Source organism: Aythya ferina, assembly GCF_964211825.1.
Source record: "Aythya ferina genome assembly, chromosome: 10".
Classification (NCBI taxonomy): Eukaryota; Metazoa; Chordata; class Aves; order Anseriformes; family Anatidae; genus Aythya; species Aythya ferina.
Genome location: NC_140306.1, coordinates 15,216,962 through 15,231,393, shown reverse-complemented (window position 1 = coordinate 15,231,393; position 14,432 = coordinate 15,216,962). Strand labels below are relative to the sequence as shown.

Genomic DNA, 14,432 nt, shown 5'->3' with positions numbered 1-14,432 from the left:
TTTACAAGTTGTAGAAGTAGCATAAAAATAAGTTATGGTGGCCCATCAAAGGAGATACAGGAGAGCTCTCAAAACATTTCCCAAGTTGTGCTCCTGATCTGTTTTGCAACGCCAAGCAGGTGACTTCCATTGGGACCACCAGCAGCAGCATCATCTTACAGCCCCCGTTTCTACAGAGTCCAGAAAACCAGGACCTTGAGATGCTCTCGTGGCCTTCAGACACTTCTGTAATCCAAGTGCTGCTTGGTGTTCCACAAACAGATCAAGGAAAAAAATTCCCACTAAAAAGGATTCAGTGATCTTATTGCAGCCTAACTCAGTAAGGAAACCCTAGAATTCTGCACAGATGTAGACGTAGACGTGGCTTACCTGATCTGCTCCAGAACTACAACATACAAATGATCCACTGTGAGCTTGTGTTTCGGCACGGATATCAGCAGTGGCTGCCCAAACAGAACGGTGCCTGAAGTATTGCTGGATTGCCTCATTGTCTTTTCCCGAAAGTAAACGGAGAGAGTAACATACTCTGAGCCATCCTCACTTGGCTTGCAGACTTCGTATCTGTTTGAAAGACAGGCATTTCCACAAGTTATTTGTGCTGCCGAGAAGCACAGCGGGTAGAACCAATATCAACTCAGTCCAACAACTCTCTCCACCACGTTCTCCTGAGAAGGACAAAAAGGGTTGTACTCCATGCCTTTGTGCCAGATATGTTTCCTGAACACCTCCCATAATGGCACAGGATATGCACCTGCAATCAACTCAGCTGTCACCTTCCCTCAGCCTTCACCTCCTACATTCACATCCATCTTGTCACTCATGTCCCCAACCACTACCCTGACAACTAGATGTTGTTTCAACCAAACCATGGCATCAGTGAAAATACTAAATGAACTTTTAAATCCCTGAAACAGTGTTTGTTCTGTCTAGAGACAGAAACCCCTCCCAATACCTCGGGTCTCGCACTCATACAGTTACTAGCCTGGGCTCACACCACCGACCAGCCAATGCTTCGGGAAACCAAGGGCTGGAAAACATTTGCTTCACAGAAAAATCCAAGGACTGTAAACACAACAAAAACATACTGGAAGAAACTGAGGGGGAATGGGAAACTTAAGGGCAGTCTTGGTTGCAGTGATCGTGAAATGGGGGAGTTTGGTATTCAGAGGGCAGCAAAGAGGGAGCACAGCAAGCCCCCTGGACTTTGGGGGAACACTTTGGCCTCCTCAAGGATCTGCTTGGTAGAATATCATGGGACAAAGCCCTGGAAGGAAGATGAGCCCAAGAAAGCTGGTTGATATTCAAGGATCATCTCAGGAGCAATGCACCCCAGGAAAGAGGAAGCCGGGCAAAACCAGCAGGAGGCCTGCATGGATGAACAAGGGGCTCCTGAAGAAACTCAAGCACAAAAAGAAAGCACGCAGACAGTGGCGGCAAGGACAGGCAATCTGGGAAGAATGCAGAGACATGTGTGAGCAGCCAGGGATCAGGTTAGTAAAGCTAAAGCCCAGATGGAATTGAATCTGGCCAGGGACATCAAGGGCAACAAGAGAGGCTTGTACAAATACATCACTGATAAAGGAAGATTGATAAAGGGAAATTGCGGGTCCTCTCCAGAAGAAAATAGGAGACCCATGACCCAGAGGAGGCTGAGGTACTCCATGACTTTTTGCCTCAGTCTTCATTGGCAAGTGCTCTAGCCACACAGCCCAGAGGGCAGAAGGCAAAGAGGGACTGAGAGAATGAAGAACTGCCCACTGCAGGAGAAGATCAGGTCTGAGACCATCTAAGGGACCTGAAGGTGCTCAAGTCCACGGGACCTGATGAGATCCATCTGCAAGTCCTGAGGGAACTGGCAGATGTAGCTGCTAAGCCTCTCTCTGTCACACTTAAGAAGCTGTGACAGTCTGGTGAAGTTCCCAGGGACTGGAAGAGGGGAAACACAATCCCCATTTTAAAAAGGGAGAAAAAGAAGACCCAGGGAACTACAGGCCAGTCTCACTTCTGTGCCCAGCAAGGTCATGGAGCAGATCCTCCTGGAAACTCTGCTGAGGTCCATGGAAAATAAGGAGGTGACTGGTGACAGCCAACAGGGCTTCACTAAGGGCAAATTGTGCCTGAAATTCTGGTGGCCTTCTGCGATGGGGTTAGGGCATTCACGGATAAGGGAAGAGCAGCTGATGTGGCCGACCTGGTCCTGTAGGAAGCATTTGACGCTGTCCCCCGTGATATCCTTGTCTCTGAACTGGGAAGATATGGATTTGATGGATGGACCAGTCAGCGGGTAAGGAACCATCCGGATGGTTGCACTCAGAGAGTTGAGGTCGACAGCTCAATGTCCGGGTGGAAACCAGTGACAGAATTCCCCAGGGGCTGTACATGTATTTAACACCTTTGCTGGCAATCTGTACGGTGAAATTGAGTGCACCCTCAGTGAGTTTGCCAATGACACCAAGCTGGGTGGTGTGGTCAGCACACTGGAGGGAAGGGATGTCATCCAGAGGGACCTGGATAGGCTCAGGAGGTGGGCCTGGGTGAAACTCATGAGGTTCTGCAAGGCCAAGTGCAAGGTCCTGCACCTGGGCTGGGGCAATCCCAAGCAGGAATACAGGCTGGGTGACAAGAGATAGAGACCAGCCTTGCAGAGAAGAACCTGACAGTGCTGGTAGACAAAAACCTGAACACAAGCCAGCAATGTGTGCTTGCAGCCCAGAAAGCCAGCCCTATCCTGGGCTGCACCAAAATCACCATGGCCAGTAGGGCGAGGGAGGGGATTGTCCCCCTCTGCTCTGCTCTCACGAGACCCCACCTGGAGCCTGCGCTCAGCTCTGGGCCCCCAGCACAAGAAGGACAGGGATGTATTAGAACAAGTCCAGAGGAGGACCACAGAGATGAACAAGGGGCTGGAGCACCTCTGCTATGGAGACAGGCTGAGGGAGCTGGGGCTGTTCGGCCTGGTGAAGGGAAGGCCCCGGGGAGACCTCCCAGCAGCCTGCCCGTGCCTAACAGCGGCTCCAGGAAAGCTGGGGAGGCACTCGTTGGCAGAGGGTGTGGTGATAGGACAAGGGGTAATGGCTTTGAACTAAGAGGGTAGGTTTAGATGAGATATAAGGACAAAATCCTTCACTCAGAGGATGGTGAGGCCCTGGCCCAGGCTGCCCAGAGGAGCTGTGGCTGCCCCATCCCCGGCAGTGCCCAAGGCCAGGCTGGATGGGGCTGGGGGCAGGGGGCCCTGCCATGGCAGGGTGGTTGGAATTAGATGATCTTCACAGTCCCTTCCAACCCAAATTATCCTGTGATCCTATGAAAACAAACAGCTCCAGAGAGCAGTGAGAAGACAGACACAGCTTGTGCTACTGGGTGAAACAGCAACAGCAGATATTCGCTTTTATAAGTGTCAAAAAAACTACGTGACCCAACACTATTGCATTTTTCACCCCCATCTATCTTCTGAGACTATTCATTAGAAAATATTTATGAGATCTCAGGAATGCCACGTCATACTGCTCTTTAACTTGGTGAGTCACCTGTCCCAGGCTTATATTTCTTTTTTCATTAAAACTGATTTTTTTTTCAGAAAATAAAAATAAATATTTCATGAAAAGATGCCACTAAACATAACCACAATCACATATCTGGGCATACCAACTCTCAGCAGCTCTCTTACATTAGAGAAGCCACTTTCTCTCGAGAGACAAGAGATTTTTGCTCCTGTGTTCAGAAGACACTTGCAGAGGAGGGAGTGGAACAATTTCAGAGTTGCAGTTCTACTTCATTCTATTTAAAAAGAAGTCTGGGTCCCAGCTTGAGGCCTGCCCTGAGTCTATGTATGTCAGTAGAAAGCATAAAGAAGAAAATCCCTTCAGAGAGTTTCATCCCAGCCCCCAGGAGCACTAACAATTAGCACAGCCCTCCAAGAGCAAGTATGCAATCCAATGACCACGACTGCTGAGGTTTTCTATGCTATCGATGCTATTCAGTTAACCAACAGCACTGCATACAGCTTGCACCTTCTGAAGTTTCCTGAGAAACAGCACCACAAAGAGTTGAATTATTTCACTTAGTACTATTTAAATGACAGAAGACCATCATACTCAGAGCATCACTGACGATTAACTCCAGGTCCTACGAGACCCTTAGGCTGGTCTCCTACAAAACAGATCAGTACACGACACAATGTACACATTCCTCAGCGTTCTGGTCACTGCCTCTCACACCACCTACACTGCTGATTAAAGCAGCCCCCAATTCATACCCCATCCTCACGCAGGTCCTATACAAAATCCTGCCTCTGTGCTGGAACAGATGGGAAACAATGAAAAGCAAAGTGTTACCCACACACAGGTGCCATCCACCACGAGCAGCCAGCGTGCCGTACCCTTACAACACTCCTCAAGAGAGCATCTTGCAAACTTCTTACTAGAACATCCCAGCTTGGTTACTCGAGTGCCCCTCTACCTACTCTGCTGCAGAACGGCTGTTGTTCTAGTATTACAGACAGATGTATCAGAATCCGGATCACTTTCTGAATCTCTTCAAAAAGAGTACTTAAAAATCAATTAAAGAAATTAAGAAAATACTTTATCAGTATTTTAAGGAAGCCTACAGAGCTGATAGAGGGAATTAGGTGACAATGAGCTGTACTTCTGTACCCTAGAACTTAATTGAAATAATAGAAGATAAAGATGACGCTACGCCAGATTCCACAAGGTGGTTTCATAAATCAGCCATCTGCTCACCAGCTACCACACTGAACATTCCCTTTATAATTCATGACAGCCTTTACAGATGTTTTTCAGCAAAGCACCAGTAAACAGGGATGGCCTTAACCAGCCTTCAACCTGACAAATAAGCACCAGGAAGCTTTAGGCTTGTGGTTACTATTCAGAAAGGAGGCCCCGAGCAATGAAGTAGCTAACTTTTGATCCTTTGCAAATTAACATTAAGCGAGAGCACAGGAACATGAAAAACTACAGGAAAGACAAGGCAGGGTGATGTGAAAGGGCACTACAAGGAGAAGACGGTCTGAGCTAAATGCCGGGGTAATATATCACAGATACCTATCTATCACATACCTACCCACACACACTACAGCGTGTTATTCAAGCATTCCCTGGGATGGAACATTAAATACAGCTGGAAAACACTGCGTGGGTCACAGGTCAGCACATAACCACCAAGAAAACAAGCACATTTTGTATGTGAACAGAGAAGGGTAGAAAACATGCTACTGAAGAAGCTGACAAACAGATGCACCTGAACAGGATTACCATTCCACATCTACCCAGACATGCTGCTGTGAAGTTACAGCATTTTCAGAAGTTGACAATAAGAATGAACAGAGGCCTAGAAAAAAAGACTGAGTGAAAACAAAGCACATATTCTCTCTCTTCTGGGAAATGGAGATACTCCTGATCTGTTTACTTTCTCTCATGACATGAGAATAAACACAATCAAGTGAACTAGGAGGTATGAAACTGGAAGTAAAACATATTTAGACAACAGGTGGATCGCCCTGTAGAAGCCTGTCACAGGATTTTCCAAGTCATGCAGAGGAGCAGGATTTAAAAGGATGAGGGTACTCAATGAGTAAGATTTTTCTAAAGGTTAAAGAATACAAACACATACTGGAAGGGTACAAACTCTTGTAAACAAGCAAACAACTGAGAACAAGCTTCCTAGATTAGCTTGCTACAGTCTCACGCATTTCACACAAACTCCCGGGCTAGCTGTTTTGCTGACCTAGCAGTGCAATAACTGTTCTAGCTCTTCAGTAACAAACTTGACCTTTCTGCAGCCAACCATGGTTTTCAAGAATACCTAAACATAAAGTACAGCATGTTGTAAAAGAAGGCAAAAAACATAGTACGTATGGCATACCAAATATATCTTATTAAAATATGCAGCTTTTATAGGTTAAAGGTGACCTGCAAATCAATTTGTGCAACTCTCATCCACGTAAGCAATACACGTTGTGTTATATGCCCCATTAGCCAGGCTAAGAGAACAGGGAGATCTGGTTTATCAGTCAAAATATTTTTCTTCTTAGGTCTTAGGAACTAAGAAGAAATACTAGGAGTTGTGCCCATACAGCAGCGGGCCATGGAGTCTGCTTTCCAGTAGCACTTACCTGACCCCTTGTAGGCCGGCTCCGAGCTCCAGCGGGATCCCTGGGTGATGTGATATCACCAGCATGGTGCATGCGGGGGTGTTACATTGGAGCGGGAGCCGGGGGTCCTAGTGGGGCTGCACTTCATGGAACCTAAGAAAAAGAAATAGTAAGCATTTTGGTTATGTGCTGAATGCTGCTCTCTGCTTAGCCTGGAGAATGAGAGCATTCAGCACAAACACTGAAGTGATTTTGTCAAATTGATTTGCAGACCACCTTTTCATGAGTGACTTTCTGGTCATTTGCCACAGAACTCCCTGTCCTCTCACAGTACCACCACGACTGCAGACAAACCTTTACAATGCTGCAATAAGTGGGCTACTCCCACTGCTCTTCGGCTGCACAGCTCCATGTGTCATGCCAGCAACCTTCCTTATATCAAAACCCTTTATTTCAGCAAGTATCTCACCTCTTCTCTGATGCTAAATATATTAATATATCTTTCGTCAGGACTATACTACATTTCCAAGCCTATCACAAAGAGAAAGAGATGAGTACAAGGCCCTGTGACAGAATGGGCTTGGAGAATTCTAGTCCCAAATCCCTCTCCACTGGAGAAAAAAACATTGTTGTCCTCTTGCGTAAATGGAGCCAAATTCATTTTGGAATGCTTATCACTTCAGAAGTCCAGTAATGATTCATTTTATTTATTTATTTTTTTTTTTTTAAGAGGTTTTACTATCAGAGAGCACAACAGGTAATATGCCATAATAACCAATAAAACAGAAACAGATCAGCTGAAAGGAAAAATACATCTTAGCCATCCAGTATCAAATAAAAAAAATTACTGTCCATTCAGCTTCAACTCCAAATGGAGTCCAAGGGCACTCTTCCTCCTTGCACCACTTTAGCAGAACATGAAAATTCACAGTGCAAATCTCAAAACACCCCATGTGCACTGCAAAGTCACAGAAAGTTGATGACCTCCGTATCTTGAGTTTAAACAGGAAAAAAATACAGCTTTCTGACCACTAAAATCACTTTTAAAAGGTGCAAGTCATAGCAGACACTGGTACCAAAAGCAAGACACCAAAAATTCTAACAGTAGTACTGTCATTTCTTATTTTTAAAAATGAAACAAACAGTGTCAGGGGCAGAGACCTTCTACGGGACTAGATGTTTGAACTAAGACTAGAGTGCTAGATTTGGAACTGAATTGTGAGCTGAGCTGTGTGTTGCCCACTGGCTAGCACACTACACTCTAGAATCAGAAGTCTGTCGAAGCAACAGGGATATTGTTTTCACATGTAAGCTCTGGTTTGCCTACAGCTTTCAGTGAAACAAACCTGGAGAAAATACTGCCAGAGGCTGACCCTTTACATTGAAACTTCACAGTCCTGAGTCAACTTCAGAGCGGCAGCTAACAGCCTCAATACCTATACCGAGGTATTTGTAAGAAGTAATTTCATGAAATCATGCTCCAGCTAGGAACGAACAGCCTTGCTCCTTCTGCTCAGCTGACAGTAGCTTGTCTCCTCCTGAACAAGCCCAGCAGGAACAGATGTAAAATACAAACCCTGCAAAATCAACTGCTGGATTCTGTCTGGCAACCTCTTTAGATGGAGACAAGGAGAGCAAGGCACGAGACAAACCCACTTTGGATGCAGCTCCTTGTGAGATCAGAGCCTTGGGGCCCCCCACAGCTCCCCCAGTTACTGCATACTCGTCCCTTGCTCACGCTCTAGCAAACAACCGCAGTTACTAACACCACCTTGTTTTGCTTTTTTCAGTGGAAGGGAGGAGTACTTTTCAAATGAAGAAAATACTACACAATTAAAAAAGATTATTCGAGCTCTGGTGGGAGGCAGGGAAGGGTGCTGCCTTCAGTTTATCACAGCTTTTCTCATAATTCCCTTGGCATGGAGATAAGGAAAGAACAAATGAAGAGACCTGTGAGAACACCAAGCAAAATACTTAAAAAAAGAAAAATACACAAAAGGACCCACTGATCAGTTTGCAATTTTTAAATACAAGTTTCTGAAATGTACATCTAAGAACCTATTTCTGAATATGCTGTACTGATTAAACTCTATTTTTAATTGCTTGGTTACTTGCACTTTGTTTCCTTGCCAGTGAAAGGAACTTTCCATCTAACTTCAGCGACTTCAAACATAGCGATGAGATGTACACGTTACAATTTGCCAACAAGGAAGTCATGCCACTGGATGTTAGTGGAAAACAAGAACAGATAGTCAGCACATAAAAGGGACAAGGAGGTGCAGGGATCAATGAAACAGCAATTTGGAAAGAGTTTGAGTATCTGTGACAGTGAATATCACAAATTTAATTACGGTAGACCTTTTGATTCTAGAAAATGTCCTTAATGTAAGCCACAAACAAGTCCATGGTCCTCAACAATCATATCCTGGATTGCATGCACCACCCTAGGTTAATATTTAGTACTTAAGAACACACAATGTAAAAGATACCAGGATTATCAGATCTCTCTCTAGTTGATTTTTCCCCAAATGAAAGCTAACGTACTTCTCACACTCAGGTTTGCTGGACTGCAGGCACAGCGTCCTAAGATGGTGCAGATTTCCCATTTGATATGTACCAGAAGTTATTAATGTTAAAAATCTTATTTTCTGTTACTCTTGTTATTACATAAGGAACTTAAGTGATTCTTCGGAAAATCTTAGGAAAAATAGTTTTCAAAATATTGTAGACAAACAGCTTAACAGGGTTTTTCTTTCTTGCATACATGTATAAATAATTATCTTCTCAGGCCAATTTAACACTACAGAATGTTTTCTTAGAAGTTTATTTTGTGGTAATACACTCTTGTAAATGTACTACTAAAAAGACAGGTTAGCATGATTGGTTTAATCACTATCTTTATCACAATTGGTTGATCACTATCTTTAAATCGTGAATTTTAGGTGAAACTGCTGTAGCTGTAAAAACATTACACCTACTTTCTAATAGAAGGCAGCTGCTCCCCTTATTAATCAACACGAAGTTTTATTTCAGGAACAGAAGGGAGATACATTATACAGTGTAGACAGGATACACACCCAACTACATCGCCACTCAGCCCAAGAGAATCTTTTCTAAAAGTTTTTGTGGACTACGAAGATGCACAGAGCCATGCTTTGAGTCCTAAGATGCAAAAGTCTTTGCATCACTTCTCTGAAGAACTAGCCTTAATTTAAGCCCAACAAAAAAATATATATATATACTTTTACTGGGCACTCAAGTCTACTTCGCTGACTTGAGAGAAATAAACTATTTCTCAGCTATATGTGATTTCAATTACATACCTCTGCTTTCAAGTGCAGCAAGTTTGCTCTTTACAGGTGGAAAAATTGGAAAGACTTGAGATATCTGGAAATATCTTTAATTCTCCCATTTAGTGAACAGCAAGATGTTTGTGTGTAATGAAAGCAGGTAAATAAATTACTAGGATATCAGAAAACCTTGAAGTTATCAGCAGCAATCTGAACACGCCGCCTGATGTCTCACTCATTAGTGAAGCATCACGCAGCACCTTCAGGAAGGCTGTGAACACTTCGCAGTCCCTGTTGATAACTTCTACCAGAAGCATACCACTAGGACTACAGACCGAGGAGCAGCTGAGTATTTGTTTAATCATACCCTTGTCCCACTCATTTCCCCATTTATAGCAGCACAGTGATGCACAGAGCGACACAGCACACTGGACGGGGACCTGACCCGTATCCTGATCTAGCTCACCCTCCAGTTCCACAGTTCTGCCAGCACAACTAAGGCAAATGAATGCTGAGCGTTACCCAACCAGCACATGGGGTATTTTCTTGCTTAGAACATAATATGCATGAAATTTTAGGAACACTAAACCAACGAGGCTAGGAGGAACAAAGTAACCCAACAACACAAGAGGAATAAATAGGGCCGCTCGTGTGCTGGTTTTGGAGAAGAGGCCCACACAAAGCAAATTCACATTTCAGTGCCTGAGTCCAATCCCGAGAAGAACAGTAGTGACAGGTACAAGTCAGTTGCATTTGCTTCTGTTAAAAAATAAATAAATAAAGTAAGCAGGTAACCCATGGAAGTCCCAGAAGTGAGGGAAAATGCCAAAGGGCCAGGATGTCAGCTGGAAGTGCCAGGGCAGGTTCTATGAAAGAGCCCTCTAAGCTGGTATTAAATCCTCCTTTCTGCAAGAAGCAGGAGGAAGAAATGCAGCTCCATGGCTAGGAGCAAATTTCTCAATGGAAAATATGTTTTGAAGCCAGTAGGATAAAAATATCCACATTACTTTGGAAGTGATCCACATTTTGGTAACAACGCACCAAGTCCAAGCAGAGATTAGCTCTCCAGAAGCAACTCAGATCATTCACATAGTCCTAAAGTTTAAGATTTAGAAAGTTTCAACTTATACATGACAGTTTCAACTTGCTGAAGAGCTCTTATTCAGAGATCTTCAGGGATTCCTCAGTACATGAGCTACATATACAGAAAAAATAAAAAGTTTCCTAAAGAAAAACTAAAGAAAATCTTAGTTTCTTTACACAAAAGATATTAAAAATACATAGCACATACACTAAAAAGCTCGCCTTCAGCATGTTCTTAGTGTCATCACTTTGCAAGAGCTCAATGAAAAAGAATTGACATAGCTATTCTTAATTTCAACCGAATCCTTTCTGTGACAATTTTCAAAGATTCAAAGTTCCTGTCAGTGCCACGACATTCCCACCACCTTCACACCTCAAGTTCTACAAGGCAGTAATAGAAAAAGGGTAAAAATCACTAGAGAATCACTTGGAACTGCAGATCAGAAATCTTACATTGAAGACCTACTTTGCTCCCCATCACCACCCTGTGAGGATCTTACCACAGAATTACGTACCCTCAATCTCTCATATATCCTTAATCAAGTGATTATATAAAAAGTTTTGCGTGTTATGAACAAGTGCTGCTGTCATGTTTTGGTACTTCCTTTCAGTAAAAAGGCTGGGGTTTAGTATACAATTTTACATTACTTTTTCTTGGTGGTATCATCCCTTCAATTAGTTCTGGTGCACAACTTTCTCCTAATTCCCACCCTGGTGCCTCCCTGGCTGCTTGTTCTTGTCCCACAGTGCAGAAAACATCTTAAGAGAGTTACGCGGAAAAATAGGATTAGCAAAGTTTCCTCCTGCTGCCTCTCCTCTTTCTTGTAGCGTTATTTTTAGCCCAGGTCAGGTCACTGCTGTGACTCACGCGCAGCATGACCTCATTTACAGTTAAGCCTGCACATAAGGAAATGGTCACTGCAAGGAACAGGGCTGCAGCTGAGCTAATGCTTCCTCAGCAGCCCAGGAGCTGAGCTAATGAAGACACAGTAGTTGTCTGTGGAGGAATATGCAACAGATCACACACGTAAGAAAATTCTTTTCTTGAAATTACCAAGTTCCTCAAAGTTACAGGAACAATCCCAAGGTGCAGCTGAGAGATTCTCCAGGCTGGATTTCGGGAAGAGCACTGTAACGTTATGTTTTCTACATTGTATGAGCTTTGGAGAAAGGCTTGGTTGCAACCTAATGCCTTACAGTATCATAACAAAATGGATTTCACCAAATATCTTTCCAAGGCACCCTAACCAGCCTCACCTTCAGCTGTCATTGACGAAACCAACGGGTATGACAACAATTTCCAGAAACCATCAGCTTTTCCTTCGCAGCAGCGGGTGGCACAACAGGACAGCACCAAGCAGAATGTCACCGCACTCCACTCGGTGCAAGGTACACGTTGTGCCAGAGTATGAGAGTGCAGGGCTTCAGAGCAGCAGAATTTTTTAGAAACAGCATTGTTGCTCTGGAATACTCTCAAGTGAGAAAGACAGGACTTCTTACGAAGGTCTGAACTGGACCTCACAAGCTCCAGGTTCAGCTACTAGCCCCCAGAGTCTGTTTTATGTTTCACATGCACTGTTTTCCATTACTCAGCTGCAGCACAGGAACCCTACTTTTGCTCTCCTCCCAGATAGCTAAGTCATCTCATTCACCACATGTGTACCAAACAAGCAGCACAACCAAATCCCCAGCTTCACTCAGTCACTTGTAACCCCCTGAGGGGAGTCTACACAGTCCTCTGCAGTGGGACACAAAAACCTGAGTAAGCACCAGTCAGGAGTCTATCAAGAACTCCAGTCATGGTTAGCTGGGTGCTGTAACAACTGCATCGCTGTTAGGAGAGGCACAGTGCAACAGCTTAGGCTTGATGCTATTCTAACATCACCTCCAAGGCTTTGTACTGATTTGGAGCATTAAGTTAGAGGCTTGAGGCACAAAAGCAGGAGCCACATGGAAAGGGTCTACAGGAAGGCTTAGGTTTTGAGAAAAACAAAAGGTTCAGGTTCTATATTTTGACACTGAAGCAAATGTTCTGTAACATTCTTTGCATCATGGCATCTTCCCACTTTACTCACACAAAGATGTCGTCTTTTGGCATGATATGATTTAAACCTTCATCCATTTGGAAGATTTTGTGGAATCGATGATTATACACATCTGTCACCACCATCTAGAACAGCAAGTGATATATGCAAAGAGATTATAATAAATATTTACATTAACTTAGGCAAACTAAATTTGAGCAACAGTTTATTCATTCTTGTGATTTTTCAGCATATCTATCATCAGCACTCTGCTTTCTGTAACAGCACCAGCAGCTAATCAGCTGTATTCATTAAGGTGGATCAGAAAAACAAAGCAAGCAACAGATTGATTTTACAGAGGTATCAAGGAGATGCAGTTCCTACAGCTGCTAATCAGGCTGGTAGAAACAACACAAATCTCAACACCAGAGTGACAACGGGCTATGATTTTAAGCAGAGATCACTCACATCTGTAATTAACTGACACAAAATGAAGTGCTACGCTAGCATCCTGAAAACAGTCCCCATCACCTATGAAATCGTTCACTTTATAAAAAGCTTACCTGATCCCTTTGTTACCAAAAGGATGTCCAAAGGTGGACCCAAAACAGACTGAGCATCTCACATTACTAAGAAACTACACTATCAGAAATGCTGGAGTGAGTAGAATACACAGACAATTTTATTTTTATTTTATTTTACAGTTTAAAACTTCATTCAAACTTCTAATGGAATAACGACAGAACCATATGATTCAGCTTTTTAGCCATTTAAAAGCTAAGATACCAAAATACTTCCAGAAGAAAAAAACATTTATCTAAATCATTATGTTTGAATTTTTCCTTACATTTTCTGCAGGAACCCCAGAAATTTTGGAGAGTGATTCACACAGATCTGAGATGGCCCCCATCATTGGCACCACGACCCGGTACTAGAAACAAAGATAACATCATGCTTACACAAGGCAGAATAAACCCATGTAAGGCAGCGAGCAAGACAACGGATATAAAACTTCGAATTTGTAGAAGTTCTGCTGAAGTTAAGGTCACAGACGCACACATTAAGGTTTTGGGGATTTCAGCTCTACCTTACAAAGCCAGGATTTGGAGGGAACAAAAGAGCCTTAAACAGCTGGTCTCCTGCTTTGGTAAGGCTCACTTGTAGCATACACGCACACACAAATACAAAACAAAAAGCACACACAACAACCTGCTGAGTAGATAACCCTGCTGGGTTACTTTGTGTTTAAAAAAAAAAATCCTATAGCCATTCTCCCCTGATTTTGAAACGCAGGATGGCAAACTCATGTGTACTGCATATGAGGATGGATCTGCCTGAGCAGATCAGATGACTTAAGCTTGCAGTGGACTGGAAACATCATGTGCACGAAGTGTAGCTTACTTCTTTTAAAAGCTCTGTTCTGGACATACTCTCAGAGCTCACCCAGCAGAGCACACACGGGGCACTACACGGCACTGGGGCTGGTGAGGATGTAGTTTAATCTTCCTCACGGCAGCCTATGTGATGCCATGCTGTGAATTTGTTTCTAAAACAATGCTGATATCGCACTGATGTTTTAGCCACTGCTGAGCAGTGGCAAGGCTGTCTCTCTCTCCCCACTCTGCCCTTGCAGCAGATAGGCTGGGAGTGGGCAAGAAGCCAGGAGGGGACGCAGCCAGGACAGCTGTCCCCAACTGGCCAAAGGGCTATTCCACACCTACAACCTGATGCTCAGCAAAAATAATTGTGTTAGAGACAGAAGGGGTGACTTGGGCACTGTTTCACTTGTGGGAGGTGGTGAGTGATTTCCTTGGTGTTATTTGTGTCATCATCCCCACTTCCCCTTCATTTATTAAACTGTGCTTTTGTCCTTCCTATTCTTCTCCCTTCCCATTCAGGGGCGGGTGTGGGGAGTGAGGTGCTGTG

General features: G+C 43.8%; 1 protein-coding gene across 2 annotated transcripts in view; it reads right to left on the bottom strand.

Moving 5' to 3' along the window:
- USP4 (ubiquitin specific peptidase 4) overlaps positions 1-14,432 on the bottom strand; it is a gene marked incomplete at its 5' end in the record, with an annotated part of 44,437 nt that overhangs the window by 9,464 nt on the left and 20,541 nt on the right. For both annotated transcript variants that reach the window (XM_084531411.1, XM_084531412.1), the window contains 3 exons: positions 370-561; positions 12,558-12,652; positions 13,354-13,437. In XM_084531411.1, the coding sequence (XP_084387537.1) occupies positions 370-561; positions 12,558-12,652; positions 13,354-13,437 (371 nt within the window). The remainder of the gene's footprint in view (positions 1-369; positions 562-12,557; positions 12,653-13,353; positions 13,438-14,432) is intronic.